Source organism: Centroberyx affinis, unplaced genomic scaffold (genome assembly GCF_046629955.1).
Source record: "Centroberyx affinis isolate AG114_WGS23_722 - 3 ecotype Tasmania unplaced genomic scaffold, CSIRO-AGI_Caff_v1 ptg000179l_1, whole genome shotgun sequence".
Classification (NCBI taxonomy): domain Eukaryota; kingdom Metazoa; phylum Chordata; class Actinopteri; order Beryciformes; family Berycidae; genus Centroberyx; species Centroberyx affinis.
In genome coordinates this window covers 20,654-37,169 of record NW_027278876.1, presented here as the reverse complement: position 1 = coordinate 37,169, position 16,516 = coordinate 20,654, and the positions used below count along the sequence as shown (strand labels likewise).

The 16,516-nt window shown below is 43.1% G+C and overlaps 2 protein-coding genes across 2 annotated transcripts; one reads left to right on the top strand and one right to left on the bottom strand.

Moving 5' to 3' along the window:
* Window positions 1-260: 260 nt before the first annotated feature.
* Window positions 261-2,499, bottom strand: prnpb (prion protein b). Its single transcript, XM_071535708.1, has 2 exons — window positions 2,421-2,499; window positions 261-1,832 (listed from the first exon to the last, which is right to left on the bottom strand). Exon 2 carries the CDS (start codon window positions 1,826-1,828, stop codon window positions 284-286), a length of 1,545 nt encoding a protein of 514 aa, XP_071391809.1. The 5' UTR covers window positions 1,829-1,832; window positions 2,421-2,499; the 3' UTR covers window positions 261-283.
* Window positions 2,500-3,046: 547 nt separating this feature from the next.
* LOC139657753 (protein phosphatase PTC7 homolog) lies at window positions 3,047-15,876 on the top strand. The gene is made up of 6 exons (XM_071535698.1): window positions 3,047-3,512; window positions 7,167-7,346; window positions 8,664-8,862; window positions 12,100-12,223; window positions 12,339-12,468; window positions 12,838-15,876. The coding sequence occupies exons 1-6, from the start codon at window positions 3,311-3,313 to the stop codon at window positions 12,894-12,896; spliced, it is 894 nt and encodes a 297-aa protein (XP_071391799.1). The 5' UTR covers window positions 3,047-3,310; the 3' UTR covers window positions 12,897-15,876.
* Window positions 15,877-16,516: the final 640 nt, after the last annotated feature.

Genomic DNA, 16,516 nt, shown 5'->3' with positions numbered 1-16,516 from the left:
GAACACAAAGAAGAGCCAACAGTAAAGTTCTAAACAAATTCCTGTCCTAAAAATGACTCCTTCAATTACTACAGTACCTACACATGGATGTTTCTTTCCCTTTTGTTTGCTTGTTTTCTTCAGTGTTACTCTTAACTAAGTATGGCCCAAAGAACTTATAAGAATATTATTACGGCTTGTTCTGTGTAGACTATACATCGGCAGTATATGGAATGAGTGCAGAGTAATATATAACACTAATATGGAGAACCGTCTGGGACATGATGGAAGGTAAACGTTGCTCTCACTGGAGCAGGAGCATGCTGCTGAGGAGCATGAGGATGGAGGTGAAGAGCTGCATCAGCCCGTAGCTCAGAGGGTTGCTACGGCTGGGCTGGTCCTGCTGCTCAGCGGTTTGTTTCTGCAGGAAGCGCTCAGAGTAATTCATGTAGTGCTCAACGCAGCGCCGGGCCTTCACTTGCTCGATTAGGGCCGGGTAGCCAATCTCCTCAATGCTGACTGTGTCGTCATCATCCACACCGCCTCCACCCTGGCCGTTAGGAGCTGGAGTCAGACCCACTTCAGAGTTGCTGCCCTGGTCTTTCAGGGGCTCAGTCCTGTTCATACAGCCGTCCATGAAGCTGTCATAAGACTGCGCACGTGGTGGAGGTTTGTAGGTGTAATCGCGGCCAAAGTCATTTTCGTCTGTGGAGCGGGAGCCATAGCGACGGTACATGTAGCTGTTGTAATATTGCTCTTCTTCAGGATTGCGGAAGTTGAAATGTGGTCGAGGGAAGCGCCCTAGTCCATAGCCTATGGCCATACCTGCGACAGCCCCAACACCTGCGGCCATGATGGCTTTCTTTGCAAAACCCTTAGACTGGACAGAGGGGTGGTGTCCCATTCTATTAACAGACTGTGAGAAAGGAGACCCTCCCATCCCATAACCACCGTATCCGTAGCCGCCTCCACCATAGCGAGGACTGAGGATCTTATTGTTTGGATTCCAGTTGGGGTAACCTCCGATCCCTCCGCCTGGGTGACCCCCCGGATACGCACCGGGCTGACCCCAGCCCTGTCCCGTATTTCCTCCTCTGATTGGGTAACCACCTGCTGCGGGGTACTGGTTAGGGTACCCTCCTCCCCTGCCGGGATACTGGTTAGGATAGCCACCTGCTGCTGGGTAGCCCCCACCAGCGGGATACTGGTTTGGGTAATTCCCTCTGCCTGGGTTTTGGTTAGGATACCCACCTGCAGCTGGATAGCCACCTGCAGCAGGGTACTGGTTAGGGTATCCCCCTGCCCCTGGGTTGGTACCAGCTCTGCCGGGATACTGGTTAGGATAGCCACCTGCTGCTGGGTTGCCTCCAGCAGCGGGATACTGATTTGGGTAATTCCCTCTGCCTGGGTTTTGGTTAGGATAGCCACCTGCAGCTGGATAGCCACCTGCAGGGTTCTGGTTGGGATATCCTCCTGGATTGGCTCTGCCTGGATACTGGTTGGGGTATCCACCGGCTCCAGGGTAACTTCCGGCCCCACCAGCTGGGTTCTGGTTGGGATATCCTCCTGGATTGCCGCCGCCTTGTCCTGGATAAGGATAACTTCCACCAGCAGGATATGGGTTGGGGTTTCTATTGGGACTCTGTGGCTGTCTGGGGTAGTTTCCCGCCTGGGTATTGGTTGTTTTTGATGGTTTCTGAGATGGTGATGAGGATGAGCCCCTGTTGCTGGAAGATGAGGATTTCTTGCCACTGCTGCTGCTACTTCTTTTAGCCCATGTTGATTCAGTGTTCAGTAGGGACATAATAAGAAGAGACACAAGGGCCACTTCATACAACCTTCCCATCATGGCCCTGAAGAGGAAAGTGTTTCAAAATGGGCAAAACAGTTCATGATGATCAAAGCAATTAAGATAGCTTAGGCCTAATAAAAACAAACAGTGCCTGTCCTTATTTTATTCTGTCATCTATAAGACGACATGCGTTATAGCCTAAAGTTGATTGTCATGCATGAAAGACATTTTTCAGTCAATAATGACCTACATGGTTTACATTGGGTTAACAATATCAAGATTTGCTTCTGTAGGCCATAGGACCAAATGTAGTCCAATCCTTCAAGATTTCAGACATTTGAGCATGTCTGAGCATTATTTCTGTTATTCTCTGATCATTCCGTGAATCTGTAGGAAAAAATCTATTGTGTGCCAGCACTACCAGCACTACTAGACGAAACACTTATATTATTTTGGAATTCAACGGGCAACAACCACTGCAGCTATCTTATTATCATCCGGCCCACTGAATAAAATCCATTATGATTATGTTATCACCAGTATTTTACTGGCCCGATACGTGCGTTTCATTTTCTCTCATCGGGGCTACCACTAACTTATATAAACAAGATGCTGACACCGTCAAACTGCATAATGTATTATTTCTTACCGTGTATTAACGATTTATCAGCGTAATTCGAAGATTTGTTTTTAATAAAAGGCTGTTAATCCGCTCAGATCCGTTATGTTGTGGGCTCTGTCTCTGGGTGGGTCCATCTAGCTGAGGTGCGCTCGTTTTGTTACCCAGCAGGATATATAGATGTGAAAACTATGACCTCCAGTCGTTGATCATGACAAGGCCAACAGCCGCAAATGCAAACAAAAATCAATAATGTTGTCAGGAAAAAAAAGGATTGATGCCCTTTCCTTAAAAGAGACTATTCTTATATAACGTAAATTGTGTTTTGATATCACTTACTATGATGTATTAGGCGTACTATGCATATGCCTTGTCGAAAAGATTTGTGTCTGTCTAAAATGGTGGGAAAACTTTTTAGAGTGAGTTCAGATGGGTTTACTCTTTCTGCATCCCTTTATTATAACCAGACAGTACACAATATTTGTTATAACCCCGCAGCACAGGCTCAACTCAGCTAAAAACGTCCCGACGACCACACAGCACGCTCCGTGACTATAATCGAGAGCACACCAAGGCCTGACATGCGCAGTTCGATGTGACGTCGCGATCGTAAACCGTCGAGCCCCGTATGTACTAGCAAGCCTCTATCCGGTACATTGGAAACATGTTGGGAAGGAGAGTGCCCACCAGAGGAACTGCGTTTATGAGATGTGCCGAAACATAAACGGTCTCGGACGGTGACGTTTCTATGAGTTTAGAGCATCAGCTGGGCTAACGCTACTCGTTTCTGGAAGTCTTGGGCCAGTCGTGTCGGATGGACAGATAAAAAAGACAGCGGGGCTCGTTCAGAAGAAGTAGCAGGCGCCGGGGCGGACAGTGTGGGGTTTGGGCTCTAAAGACGGGGAGCTCGTCGTTGGGTGATGTTATCCGTACTCTCTTATGGCAGACTGGTAGCCAGGGCTGTCCTGGGCGGACTCTCTCAAACCGACGGCCGGGACTACAGCCTGGTCACCGCCAGCTATGGCTTCGGTAAAGACTTTCGCAAGGGGATCCTGAAGAAAGGGATGTGCTACGGGGATGATGCCTGTTTCATAGCACCACACAGGACCGCCGATGTTTTGGGTAAGGTGCTGTCCGTTCTCAGACTATAATTGATTTGCTAATCCACGTGCCCTCTCTGTTCAGTATGTGTGTATGTGCGCTGTGTGGTCGGGTGACCTTCAGTGAGCTAGCTTGCACGTGCACGGACCACTCGGATGAAAACACAACAGCCCCCACCCCCTCCAGATGGGCCAGTTACCTAAACATTTTTATACAGTGGTAATGTTTGGTTATCATAAGACCAGAAATGCTTAGAACGTCTCAGTGCGCTCAATGCAGATGGCATTACATCATTTATATAGAGAAGATGAGTATGGATAGTCTCCAGGAGGGGACTTTTGAGGTGAAACCGCCAATGACCTTTCACCTAGAAGACATCCCACTGAAGAACAGCGGCGATGCGAGCTACCAAACAGTACGGAAGGACGCGATCCAAATACGCTTTATTTAACGAGGCCAAATGCTGGACAATTCCGTCTTAAAATGTCTCAGACTTAAACCGTACAATGTCTTACAAAGGTCAGAATGGTTGAGCATGGAGGCAGCCATATTGCTAACAACGTTAGCAGCCTAGCCGAGTGTAAATGCTTTGTCCTTACCCCGCTGACACGAGGGTAAACACAGCAAAATGCTTGAACTAACCACGTGGATCGACCGTCATCTCCACATTGTAGTGTATTATGTTACGAACAATGTATGGCGCGTCGTTAACGTTTGGGCTGACGTTATGGAAAAAGCAATCAACTTGGAAAAATGACTTGGTGGTTCACGTGTTACACATGGCAAGCAGAGACGCTTGGTAGTAAAGTCTGTCCCTGACTGCTCCTTATTGGGCTGGGCATGAGATACAGTAGCTGAATGTAGTAAAAATGTTTTGACACAGGCAGCTTGGCTTGATTCATCTGCCCTTCTAACATTATATGTGCTGCAATAAGTGTATTGGATAGATGTGTTTCCTTTGAAGTGGGGGTCCCCAGGGTGTTGGTGGCCCCCTCTCTTACTTTCAGTTTCTGATGAGAGGGATCTTCCATCCCGGGTCCCATATAGACTGAGGGAAAGAGAAACCGACACTGTCAATTATGTTCCTCTTAGGGTAGGGAAATATCATATTTGAATGTTTATTGGTATTGATTCACTCCAAGGTATGTGTTTGAACAATACCGTGCAATATCTTGTTCTTTATAGACAAAGAAACACGATATTGTTGACTTCCCAGTTTAAAGAGAGAACCATCTGAATTGGAGGAGAAACATGCTATCTCATTGGTTGTTATTATACAGCGATGTACATGGCAATGACATAACTGAGCACCGTATACCATTTTAAAACAAGAAAAATGGTGTGATTATAGTATTTTGACCCAATCCTCCAACCCGGACTCTCCCCCACTCCCCCTCTCAAGAAGTCAGCAGCATACTCATGGTTTTTGGTTTTGGGTGTTGGATGATGTGGTGCTGCATTTTAATCTGACTGTGTGCTGTTGCTACCTTCTCTGTGTCTCTCGACTGGTTTCAAGGAGGAGGAGGGAGGCATGATTCAATATCCAGCATTGGAATCAGATACAATCCCGGCGATTTAGATGTATTGGCATCGGCTAGTTTGTTCGACCAACCTTTGATCCATTTATGTATTTAATTTCTTCTCTTCAGTCCAAATAATTCATTTATACAAATTGACGTAAACAGCAAAAAGTATTTGCTGTAAATAAACGTCATCCACCACTTGCAGCTGTGCAGCACATGGGTTGAAAGCAGCTGGGTTGCAGTCATTTCTGCAGTCTGGAGCTACTGTAAACTGGTGACTGAAAGCAGTCAAACAGTTAATTATAATGTTTGCAGTGCAAGTGTTTTGAGGGTGGCAGTAGCAATGTTAATCACAGTACTACTAATTTAAGCAGGCACTTAAAGAAACACAAGTACAAGCTCACAGATAGTAGGAATACCAAGAGGAAGTCTGCACTCAGGCAGCAAACATTAGAGGATGCACAGCTGTTAAAGTATTTTTAAAAAAGTAAAAAAGTTTTAAATACAATTTTAAAAATTGGATGCACACTTGGTAGCGGCAGATACTATGTATTTAATAACCTGGATCAGTATCTGAGACAAAAACAATTAGCCTAGATTGGGACATCTGTAAGCAAAGAACGCAGGGTTTTTAGCTGTTATACAATAGGAATGCATTGTAGCAAAATATATAAATATTTAACAGAGTCATGCTTCATCCTAGATTCTAGATGTCCTTTTTGATACCCAAACCAAGCTAATTACCTGTCATTCAAACAACTCAGTTTAAGTTGGTTTATTTATTGGAGAACACAGAAGAGAAAAAAATACACTTTATATATTGCATATTTATAATGCATAGGCACTAAATCGCTAAGACTGTAGCCTGTCTAGCCAGTACAGCCCGTTTACCCCAGTACATTATTTTACCGTCCGGATGACTGACAGGTAAAATCAAATTGACCTTCTCTGGGAATACTAATGCCGTCCAGAGAGGGCTTTACAGTCAATTGGTAACAGTGCTCTGATTGTTGACAGGCTCAAACTACTGTACGAGTGCCAACATTAGCCAGTAGCATCAGTAACTGGACAGCTACCCAACACTAAGAAATTAATTTAGCATACCTGACACACTGTTAAACCTGCTGTCAGTGAAATGCTTAATCAAGCTGATGGTGTCAACTGGAATTTCAGTCAAGTATGATTAAAATGTGAAGGAAGGAAATCTGGCCGCTTATTAGGGTCATTGCACCACCTCTCTGCCAGTAGATCAGGGACTTAAATAGTTAAAGATGGATTAATTTGAGCTTTTGAATGTTGCAGAAACACTTAATGGCAGGGAGTGTTGTGAAATGTCGATATGACCCTATGCCATACAATAAGGTTTCAATATGCACCCTAATCTGGAAATGTATTGGTGACGGCATTTTAAACTGTCACTTAATATTGCAATCTACAGCACTTATTTTCATCCAAAAAGAAGTGTGAATGCCTAAAGTACCCATATGTGCCGTGTCTGGTGTCCAGAAAGTGAGTTTTGAAAGCCAGAAATCTCAGCACCCAGTGAAGTAGTTTGAAGTAATCATGGATTCACTGGTATGGATCAATATAACCCCATCAATCCCCTGCAAATATGTATTGGTCATTTTGTGCTATGGGGCAGTGAAAATTAGCTTTTTGCTAAAAGTCCCCCCCACACACACACACACACACACACACAGCAAAATGAGACAGCTGGAGAAAATGAAATATTTTGACAAATGCATTGTGGAGGCAGTTGGTTGGCTTTATGAAAACAAACATGATTGAGTTGTTTTCATGCATCCAATGCATCAAAAAATCATTGTTTGGTACTGGAGTCAGGGTACCAATATCAATATTGTACTGAACATTGTCAATGATACGTGGCCTCGCATGGGTATCAAATTCTTACCAAGACAATATGTGCTTGACAAAGAATAAATGGCCAGGGTTGCACACCAGCAGGACAAATTTTATCCGTGTCAATACCAATATATCTGAGGGAGGCAAATATGTGCTGATAACATCAGCATACTGATGTCTACTGCTAGGAACAATAGAAATATTCACCACCAAGGGTGAGTTTGGTTGGTGGGGAGGTGGGTGCATAAAGCAGTTAAAGTAAAATGTATTTTTCCAATTTGTCCATCAGGTGTTGCAGATGGCGTGGGTGGTTGGCGTGACTACGGTGTCGACCCGTCTCAGTTCTCTGCCACCCTGATGCGGACGTGTGAGCGGCTTGTGAAGGAAGGCCGCTTCACTCCTAGCAACCCAGTGGGTATCCTTACCTCTGGCTACTATGAGCTTCTACAGAACAAAGTTCCCCTGCTGGGTGAGTACATGCACGCGCGCATACACACACACACACACACACACACACACACACACACACACACTATATACATCATGGTGCACACAAAGTTGCTGGTGGAGTGAGTCATGCAGCCTCCCATGTAAACAGTTGTGCTCGGTGAAATAAATAACACTGCTGCAGGATGAGTCGGAGACTGCCTGCACAGCAGAGGCCCTGCTTAGAGAGACGCACAAAATTATTTCACTATTAACTCAAGTCCATCTCATTTTCATGTCAGAGATTCCTTGCACAAATTAAAAAAGAAAGAGCATGAACTGTAGGGAGGGGTGTGCAAATAATGAACAGGAATATGATTTTTCTTTGGGATTTTTGGGTACAGTACTCTCACCAATGAAAACGATTCTTGTTTTGCTTATTTTTGTTTTTATGTTTTTTGGGGTGAGGGGTGTAATTATCCCCAAATAAGGCTTAGACCTGCATCCTATTGAGTAATGATGTAATACCCATGAGGTAACTAACAAACTTGATCAAGCTGTGTTTTGTTACACCACCGCTCGACAGATCGAGTCTCGGTGACGTCATGGGTCTAAACATTTCTCCCTTTCCCCACTGTGAACATTTCACCTCATACCAGAGCAGCCAAAAGGCAGAGAATCCAACTGTAACTGCCACTGCAAGAGGGTTCACAGATATTTGAAAAACTAGAACAAGTTGAACATGTGACAGAGGTCACATATCTACAGGGACTCGGTGTCTCTGGACCCACAGCCAGTGCTGACATTAAACGTTACCCCCCTTGTCACGATGTTTGTCAAATGGCCTACGTTTATTTTGGGACGCTGTTACAAGGTGTGTGCTTGACCGTCCCTGCTCAAGGTTACTTGGGCTGCTGGCTGCAGCCATTTGGGGATTTGAGACAAGGAAAGGACATGGCCCTTATTTTTTTTTATTTTGGTGCCAGACTACTCAGGTATTGCATAATGATATCTCAATTTCACCCACTACCTGCTTACTACTGCCACCTGTGGCACACATTATGAAGCATGTAATGGACCAGGTGCATAAAGATGGCAGCATTCTGTTTAAGCAGCATTCTGCCCTTCCAGCGACTCCTAAAGTGAAATATGCTTCATTTCTTCCTCACTGTCCAAACTGGAAAGACATTTTAACTGTGGGATAAGTATGACAGAACTTACTGATATCAAACTAGAATTTAGCTGTCCTAAAGTGCCTTAGTTTAACATGTAAGAACTTATTTTTTCGTTTCATTTTATTTATCGTTTTGCACTCTTTTTATCCATACCCTCATCTTTCTTTGCTCTCCTCTGTCTCTAGGGAGCAGCACAGCCTGTATTGTGGTTCTGGACCGGCGGAGTCACCAACTACACACGTGTAACCTTGGTGACTCGGGCTTCCTGGTGGTACGGGGAGGAGAGGTGGTACATCGCTCAGACGAGCAACAGCACTATTTCAACACGCCCTTCCAGCTGTCCATTGCTCCCCCGGGGGCAGAAGGGGTGGTGCTCAGCGATAGGTCAGTGCTCTCCGCAGACTATAAACTTGAGAAAATATACCTGAACAAGTGAAAACTAGATTAGTGCTAGTTACGTCCTTGCAAACCGTGAGTGTCTTGACAAATTACAGTATAAAAATGAAAAATACAGCCATAGCTAGCTCACTGCTACCACATAAGAACTAACATTACTGCTAACTAGGGCTGGGAGTCGATTCCAAAAATAATCGATTCTTCGATTCCAGGCATTTGGGGAATTGAGAATCGACCCCAAAGCTGTGGAGTCGGTTCCACACAGTACAGAAAATGTGAGTGAATCCCAGAGCTGAATTCTTCTCTGGCGATTCTGATAGGTGTACAAGTGGCTCCAGTTTGCCCAGCAACAGAGAGAGCGGGAGAGGGAGAGATTAGACCAGGTATTAGACACTGTCACTGTCTGTTGAGAAAATGCCTAATGCCTTCTACACCACACATCGGTACTTTAGTTAGAGAAAGTATGTAAGTAGATGTCAAATTTGCAACAAAAGACTGGCTTACATTAAAACAACGTTGCCAATTAATATCGCACTTTTTATTTTACAAGATCTGCTTGCATCCTGTACGTTTTAGGTTTTTGGAATCAAGAAAAATGTTGTCTGGAATTGACTCTTGGAATTGGAATCGATTCCAAAATTTCTGGACTGGAACAGACCTACTGCTGACATACACTCAAGCGGGCAGTATACTTGCTGTGGAAACTAGGTTCGGCAGGTTCTTACAGACTAAAGGACACATTTGTGGAAAAAATAAAGCCCTGCTTTGTTTTCAGACACAGTAGCGCTATCAGTTCTACCTAAAATTCAAATTTGACTATGAATTGACAGAAATTAGTCAAATTTGAAAAACTGAAAGCAGGGCAAAATGAACAGACAATGTGTTCAAAACAGATTTGTATTCTACCCAGAGTTGATTCACAGCATGTGGCCTTTCCATTATTTAATTTCTTGAAAGATCTGAGTTGGTGTTCTGCTGAGTCTTGTCTTTTACCGAGAGGAATCCAAATATCTTCCAGACATCGCTCGGAAGAGTAGTTAGATAGGCTGGCTGTTTTTTGTCATGATGCCACTAGCGAGCATGCCTGTGCTAAAAACAAACTAGCAGGCTAATAGAAGAGATCGCAAGATATCACAACAGCAACAGAGAATGGAGCCACGGCATGGGGAGCCAGTTATGCATTCAGTTCAATCGGCTGTAAATAAATAAATAAATACTGCTTTTTTGGTGCATTCGATGGTCAGGTTGGGGCTCAAATTTATTATGATTTTTTGACATTCGACTGAAATTCAAATATTGAAATTGGTCCTGGCAGCCGTACTCCACAGAGTGCACAGGCTTGCAGGCAGAACCAGTCCAGTTCTTGGCACACCAGCCCCCGCTGATTTATCGTCTGCAATTAGTCTAAAATATCACGTTACATCTCAATGCTAACATCTCATGCTAAACTCTCTGTCTTGTCTCCTGGTTTGATTTAGCAGATGATCATGCCATATTTTTCTTTTTTTTCTTTTCTCAGTGCAAGATATAATAAGCAGCCTCCAAATCCTCATATTCCCACAGCCGGCTTTGTTGCTGTTTCACAGCAGCCGTTGTTGTTGTTGTTGTTGCTGTTGTTGTTGTTGTCATGTCTGAGTTTTGGTCACCGCTATTTCCGGGTTCCCTAGGTTACAGTGCAGCTGCACTAAAAAATAGCTGCAGCACGAGCAGTAACTCACGGGCCACCGGCTGGCCTGTAAAGGTCACTACCACTGCTGTTTCAGATATGCAACAAGTGCAACAAGATCATTCTGAAAATACTAGTGACATCAGCACATGTAAATACTTGCCATTCTGGCCAGCATAGAAACACTGGGAAACGAGTTTGGGAAATTCACAGTTCCATGTGATATCCCCAAATGGTTTGGATGGTTTTCAAATTAAGTTGTTTTGATTCATTTGTTGTTACATTTAAAAACAGATCCATCACAGCTATCTGATGGTGCTTTATGCTCATCATTATTGGATTGTATTATGCTCTGGAGTGAGTCACGTGATTCTGTGGCCTCATTTCTGTGGCTCCAAACAGCCTCATGCAGTCTTTTACAATGCGGTCTGTAATGCACGTGATCTCCTGGGTGCTGGCAGCTTTGTTGTGCTGAGCCATGTGACAGCAGCCCCTCACTTCAGCTATTATGCCAACAACAGCGTGTGGGGCCACACACAAATGCCAAGGGGACAAACAAGGGTGGATGTAACATTCTCTACTCCCTGCCTCTCTCAAAGTATCTTGTAAGAGGACAGATTGTCTGTCTCCTCGTGTATTTTTATTTAAATAGACGTGAAGTGTTTATAGTTAGAGCATTGACACAGGCCATCCTGATATTAGTGGGCAGCTGCAGCAATTAAATATGTAATGGATAGCAGAGTCTAACAAATAAAAATTCTTTGTATGTGCAAGATGGTGAGATATTTTATTCACTAACAGTTCAAAAATACATGATATGCATGGGAATCTATTAGCTGGGGATGATTGTTCCCCTGTTTTGTTTTGTTTTGTGTTTGACAGCTCAAGTCCTTGTCATGGGGATACCTATCAAAACAAAACTTCTCACAGTTCAGAAATCAGAAATATTTAAAGCCCAATACACAATTGGCTCACACAAGCTATAAGCATACATACAGGTTTGCCAAGTCAACCAAGTACTGTAGGTGTTACTACTTTATTCCTACAATGGCAGACTGATTAAGTAGGGATAAACCGTATGCTACCGCTAAGCTAATCCATTTGGGGCTGTCACACTGAAGAGGTCTTGTTTTGGAATTCTTTTTTTCCACTCGTTTAATCTATTAGAACAACTAAATCTTAAATTTTCTATTGCACCTGAAGAACAAGTGAACTTTTCTTTTAAGGTACACCTGTGGCTCAGTTGTGTGTCAATTAAGAAAACACACATAGAGGAAGCAAGGGCAGAAGGTTAAAGGCTCCCAGGAAATGAACTGGACACTTGGGTCTGGAGCCAACAAGCACACGGGGCCTGTAGGGTCTGGCAGAGACAGACAGGGCAAGCTGCTTCCGTCAGCTGTCGGATTAAAAACCCATGCCCCCACCACCCTCAAGATTTGGCAGAGTGACCTTTGACCTACTTTGTCCCGTATTGGAAAACCGAGTTGGTAGCAGCTCTCGCTCTGCATGCTCCTGTTTCGCTCGTGACTGACCTTGCCGTGCCCCTCTGTCTCCTCTAGTCCTGAAGCAGCTGACAGCTCCTCCTTTGACGTCCAGCTGGGTGACATCATCCTGACGGCAACCGACGGCCTCTTTGACAACATGCCAGACTATATGATCCTGCAGGAGCTCAAAAAACTCAAGGTGTCACACTGGGATGTCAGCTCATTCACACACCCACGCATATCTGGCTGTACATTTTACATACATGCAGTTACCCCTTCCATGTTGTAACGCTTTTTATTTTTGCTCATTCCAGACCACCAACTATGACAGCATCCTACAGACTGCACAGAGCATTGCAAAGCAAGCTCATGACCTAGCCTATGACCCCAACTACATGTCCCCTTTTGCACAGTTTGCCTGTGACAATGGCCTGAATGTAAGAGGTAAGCATGCTGTTTTTGAGGTTTGCTAATTTTTATTTTCTTCTGTTGTAAATGTTTTATTTTATTTTAGACTGACACGCCAGGTCCTTAAAATGAAAGTAAAGGGCTGTCGTTTTAAAAAGATTTGGGCCGTTTGGGAACATACTATTGACATATTGACTTGGTCGAACATTCGATTAAAATTTATTAATGGCCCCCAGATCCTCAGTCATTTGTTCCCCAGTTAGTGCCTTTGTGCCTTTTTAAAAAATGGTGATACTGAACGCCAAATGGCCTTGCACCTGAAATGCTGAAATTCCAGCCTGCTGTGCATGAATTGATCTTTAGAGTCGGCAAGGTTCCTCATACTCTGTTGTTCTTGTTCTGCAGGAGGGAAGCCAGATGATATCACGGTGCTGCTGTCCATTGTGGCTGAATATACAGACTAAATGTGTGTGTGAGTGTGTGTGTGTGTGCTTCTCTGGGCTGATCCTCCCTTCCCCTCTGCCTGAGTCTTCCACCTGCAGCCCTCCCAAATGCACTGCTCCCTGTGGGCTGACAGGGGAGGCCCACCAACACGACACACACTCCTCGCTGTGGGACTGAAGTCCACCCGTGTTCATGGTTTTCTTCCTCCGTTTTGTTTTGGTGCTCCAACGGTTGAGGGGAAGCAGGCAGCTAGGACATTCTCATGTTGATCATGATGCAGGAGGAGCTGAGCAGAGCGGGCCAGGGGATGCCTTTCAGTCTCCCATGTCTCATTGCATGGTGTCAACACTTCCTAGGTGATGTGACTAAGGGACGGTCCTGAGTGCTGGGCGGGATGAGGTTGACGGCTTTGAAATTCTGTCACCCTCATGTATAAACGGTGATACTGTAAGAGGAGTAAGCCATGGTTTTGGATTCTTTAAAGAGTAGTGATAGTGTTGCCTGATGAACCCGACTGTCTCTGTTGTTCTCGTTCTAGTTGTTAAACTATCTGTTCCATGTTGTAAATGTGTGTGTTTGAAAAGAGGTTGAGGAATTTAGATGGACCGAGGACGCTGATGTTATGAGTGGGCAGGTATGATCGGAGAGTGAAGAGTAAGGCTTTGGTTTCAGGGTCTTGGTCTGGGAATGTGCATGATGGGAGAGCTAACTAGTACTTGCCAGCTAAGCTCAAAGAAATCTCACATTGTAAAGAGAAACCTTAAACATTACAGCCTACTAGTGAAGGGTTAATCAGGTTTTGTCACTTGGCTGAGGGATCTGTCTGTGCGCACATCCTCATGAGCTGTAAATATTTTTTTGTGTGTTTTTAGGGGTATGTACTGGCCTTTACATTGTCTTTGCTTTGGTTGTTCAAGCAAAGAGTTATTACATTACTGTTGTGGAAGATGTACACATGCATTCATAAATATATTTTCTTGTATAGGATCGAATGTTCAAGTAAGCTTTATCAATCCCACACTTCCATTTGCTGAAATGAACAAGATGTTTGCTGAGATTGATAGCTGCAGCAGTAGTGTGGTAGGGTTGTGCACAGCAGGTGTTAAAAATGTTCAGAGGTGTGTGTGTGTGTGTGTGTGTGTTGCGTACATGTGAGAGAGTGTAAGCTGTTATTTGAATGTGTGTGGTATTTAATGTTGATATTTGTTATCTCACAAAGCTAAAGCTAGCATCTGGGAATGCTTACAACTGCAATGATAGGTCAGGCATGAAATTAAAGAAAAAGATGTATTTTTTTAACTTTGTTATTTAGTTTTAAGAGTAAAGGTTTGAAGTGTCTCCTGACATTTAGAGCTCAGTGTGATGGATGACAAAAAGATTCAGCTATCTTAACAAGGATCAGATGTGCGATGAGTGTGTGAAATTTGTGTTTTATTTTTCTGTTCTTTATTTCCCTTTACGTTTATTTGTTGCTTCTCTTTTGTAATTCAAATGTCTGTATATGACTTGACATGATTTATATGGTCACCATGATTGTAATGAGTGTATTTAAATGTGTGTGCTGGATTTAATGAATTTGCATTCATCAAAGACATTGGTAATACTGTTCTGGTCTTGGTAGTCTGTCCTTTCCTTTAAAAACTCGCCCAAGTGGTTTGGACAATGTTTTTACAGTTTAAAAGCAGGTGCACCAAAGACACACTTTCTTTGCGTATATCGTTACGCTTTGTTACTAAGAACAACATACAGCAATACTGTAAATTCCTTATGCTCGTATATTTGATCAATGGGAAACTTGTTGAATCGTGTGTGACGGCCAGACGTATTTTTGGTGGAAATATTCAGAAGGACATTAAAATGTCTTTTCTATGCCTAAAGTTGTTTGATCAGAACGATGTTTGTGTCATATTCTTGGTTTTAGTTCTATGTGACTGGTTATCTGTAAGAAACTACAAGGCAGGTTTTATAAAACCAAAGAAGGAAAGCCATATAAACACATTAGGGCGCTGTTCTATAAGCCCGGCTCTAAAGATTACATTGTGTTGATGGAGACCAATATTGTCACTGTGTCATTTCATCTAAAAAAAACAAAACAAAAAAAAAAAACATGTTAATATATTAAGTTCAATAAATCATACAGTGGTTGTGGTGGAAGTCCCCCGCCCAGCATCTATCTTGCATTAGTAAAGCAGGATTTTTATAAACAATTCTTCCGTGGGGTGGAGCATCGGTGCAGCAAACGTAAAAGTGGGAGTTCTACAATGAACACATTTATACATTAAATAATTCAGATTTGACTGGTGTTTATTCCTTGTACTCATAACGGAGACAGTTTTATGAGTGTTATCTGTCCTACTGTCTGGATTCTCTCTTACTGCATGATTTCTGTCCTAGCTGTTTGCACCAGTGGCACATGCACAGTATATACTAAGTTGGCATCACTTATAACTCGCCTCACCCCTAAATTCCTGTCCGATGAACAACGCTGTACTTCATTTACGGGGAAAAAAAAAATCATTTAACATAATTCTAGCTCTATTTTTCTTGTGTCTTTAGAAAGAATGGTGTGCGTATACAGGTTCAACACTTACTTATCTACCTAAAATGTAGGCCTATGTTTGTCAGAAAGATATAACCTATTTGCAGAAGCAGGAATGGTGAGATGCGGTGTGGTGCTGTTAACTTACGAAGGTGAGCACAGTTTCAGCCTTAACAAATAGCTAGACCTGTAATCAAGAGGCCTTTCCTGGCATTGCAAGCTTGTCTCGTCTTGGTCACATTACTTAGTGCTTAATGTCTGTGAAATCTTCCCCCCTATCTTTCTCTCCTGTCCTCCTGTAAAGCAGTTTTTCAAAGGTGCTTCTGCAGTCAGTACAAGGTATGATTGTCCTCTTTCCAGCAAGCTGTGTTTGTGTGTGTGAAAGATACACCTATGTCTACAGTGTAACAATGCAGGTCTAATTTCTGTAAATATGTTTTAAAATATGTACAATATTTAAATAAAGAATCTAGTATTTATACTAAATGCGTTTGAGTGTGTTAATGATACACGAACTGGTAACATTCCTTCTGCCCAAAGTACTGGCAGGAGGACAATTTATAATACATGTTTGTTTTGAGCTTCTACACTGTTGATGTAAAAATAAAGGCAGGCCAAGGAAATGTAGATGTTATGTAAATACTGCAGGTGCACAGTGTTGTACAGCCTTCTCTCTGTGGGGCTGGATTTTTTTTTTACTGAAAAAGTTTGAAATTAGTTTTAATAGGTTAAAAGTCACAACTTCATGGAATTACCACAACCACACAAAATTTTGTACATAGCCTACATTTGATCTAGCATATTAGAAAATTCACGGTTATTTTATAAGCAGGGTTTTGAGTTGCCTGGCCGTAACCTGACTCTTTGACCTTGTCAGGTCTTGTTTGCTAAGATAGATTTTGAGGCCTTTTAAGAAAAATAGGCTAATGGTTGACCAGATATCACCAATTTTTTCAGGTGTTCTTATGATGATACTGATGATATGCAGTTTCTTCTCCTGACTTCTCCTCTGTGTGTAGCTGTCACTATACAAACCTTTCATCAAGCCCTTTCATCAAGCCCTGACATCTTGACTATTACCCAGTAGAATTGTAGGTGCAA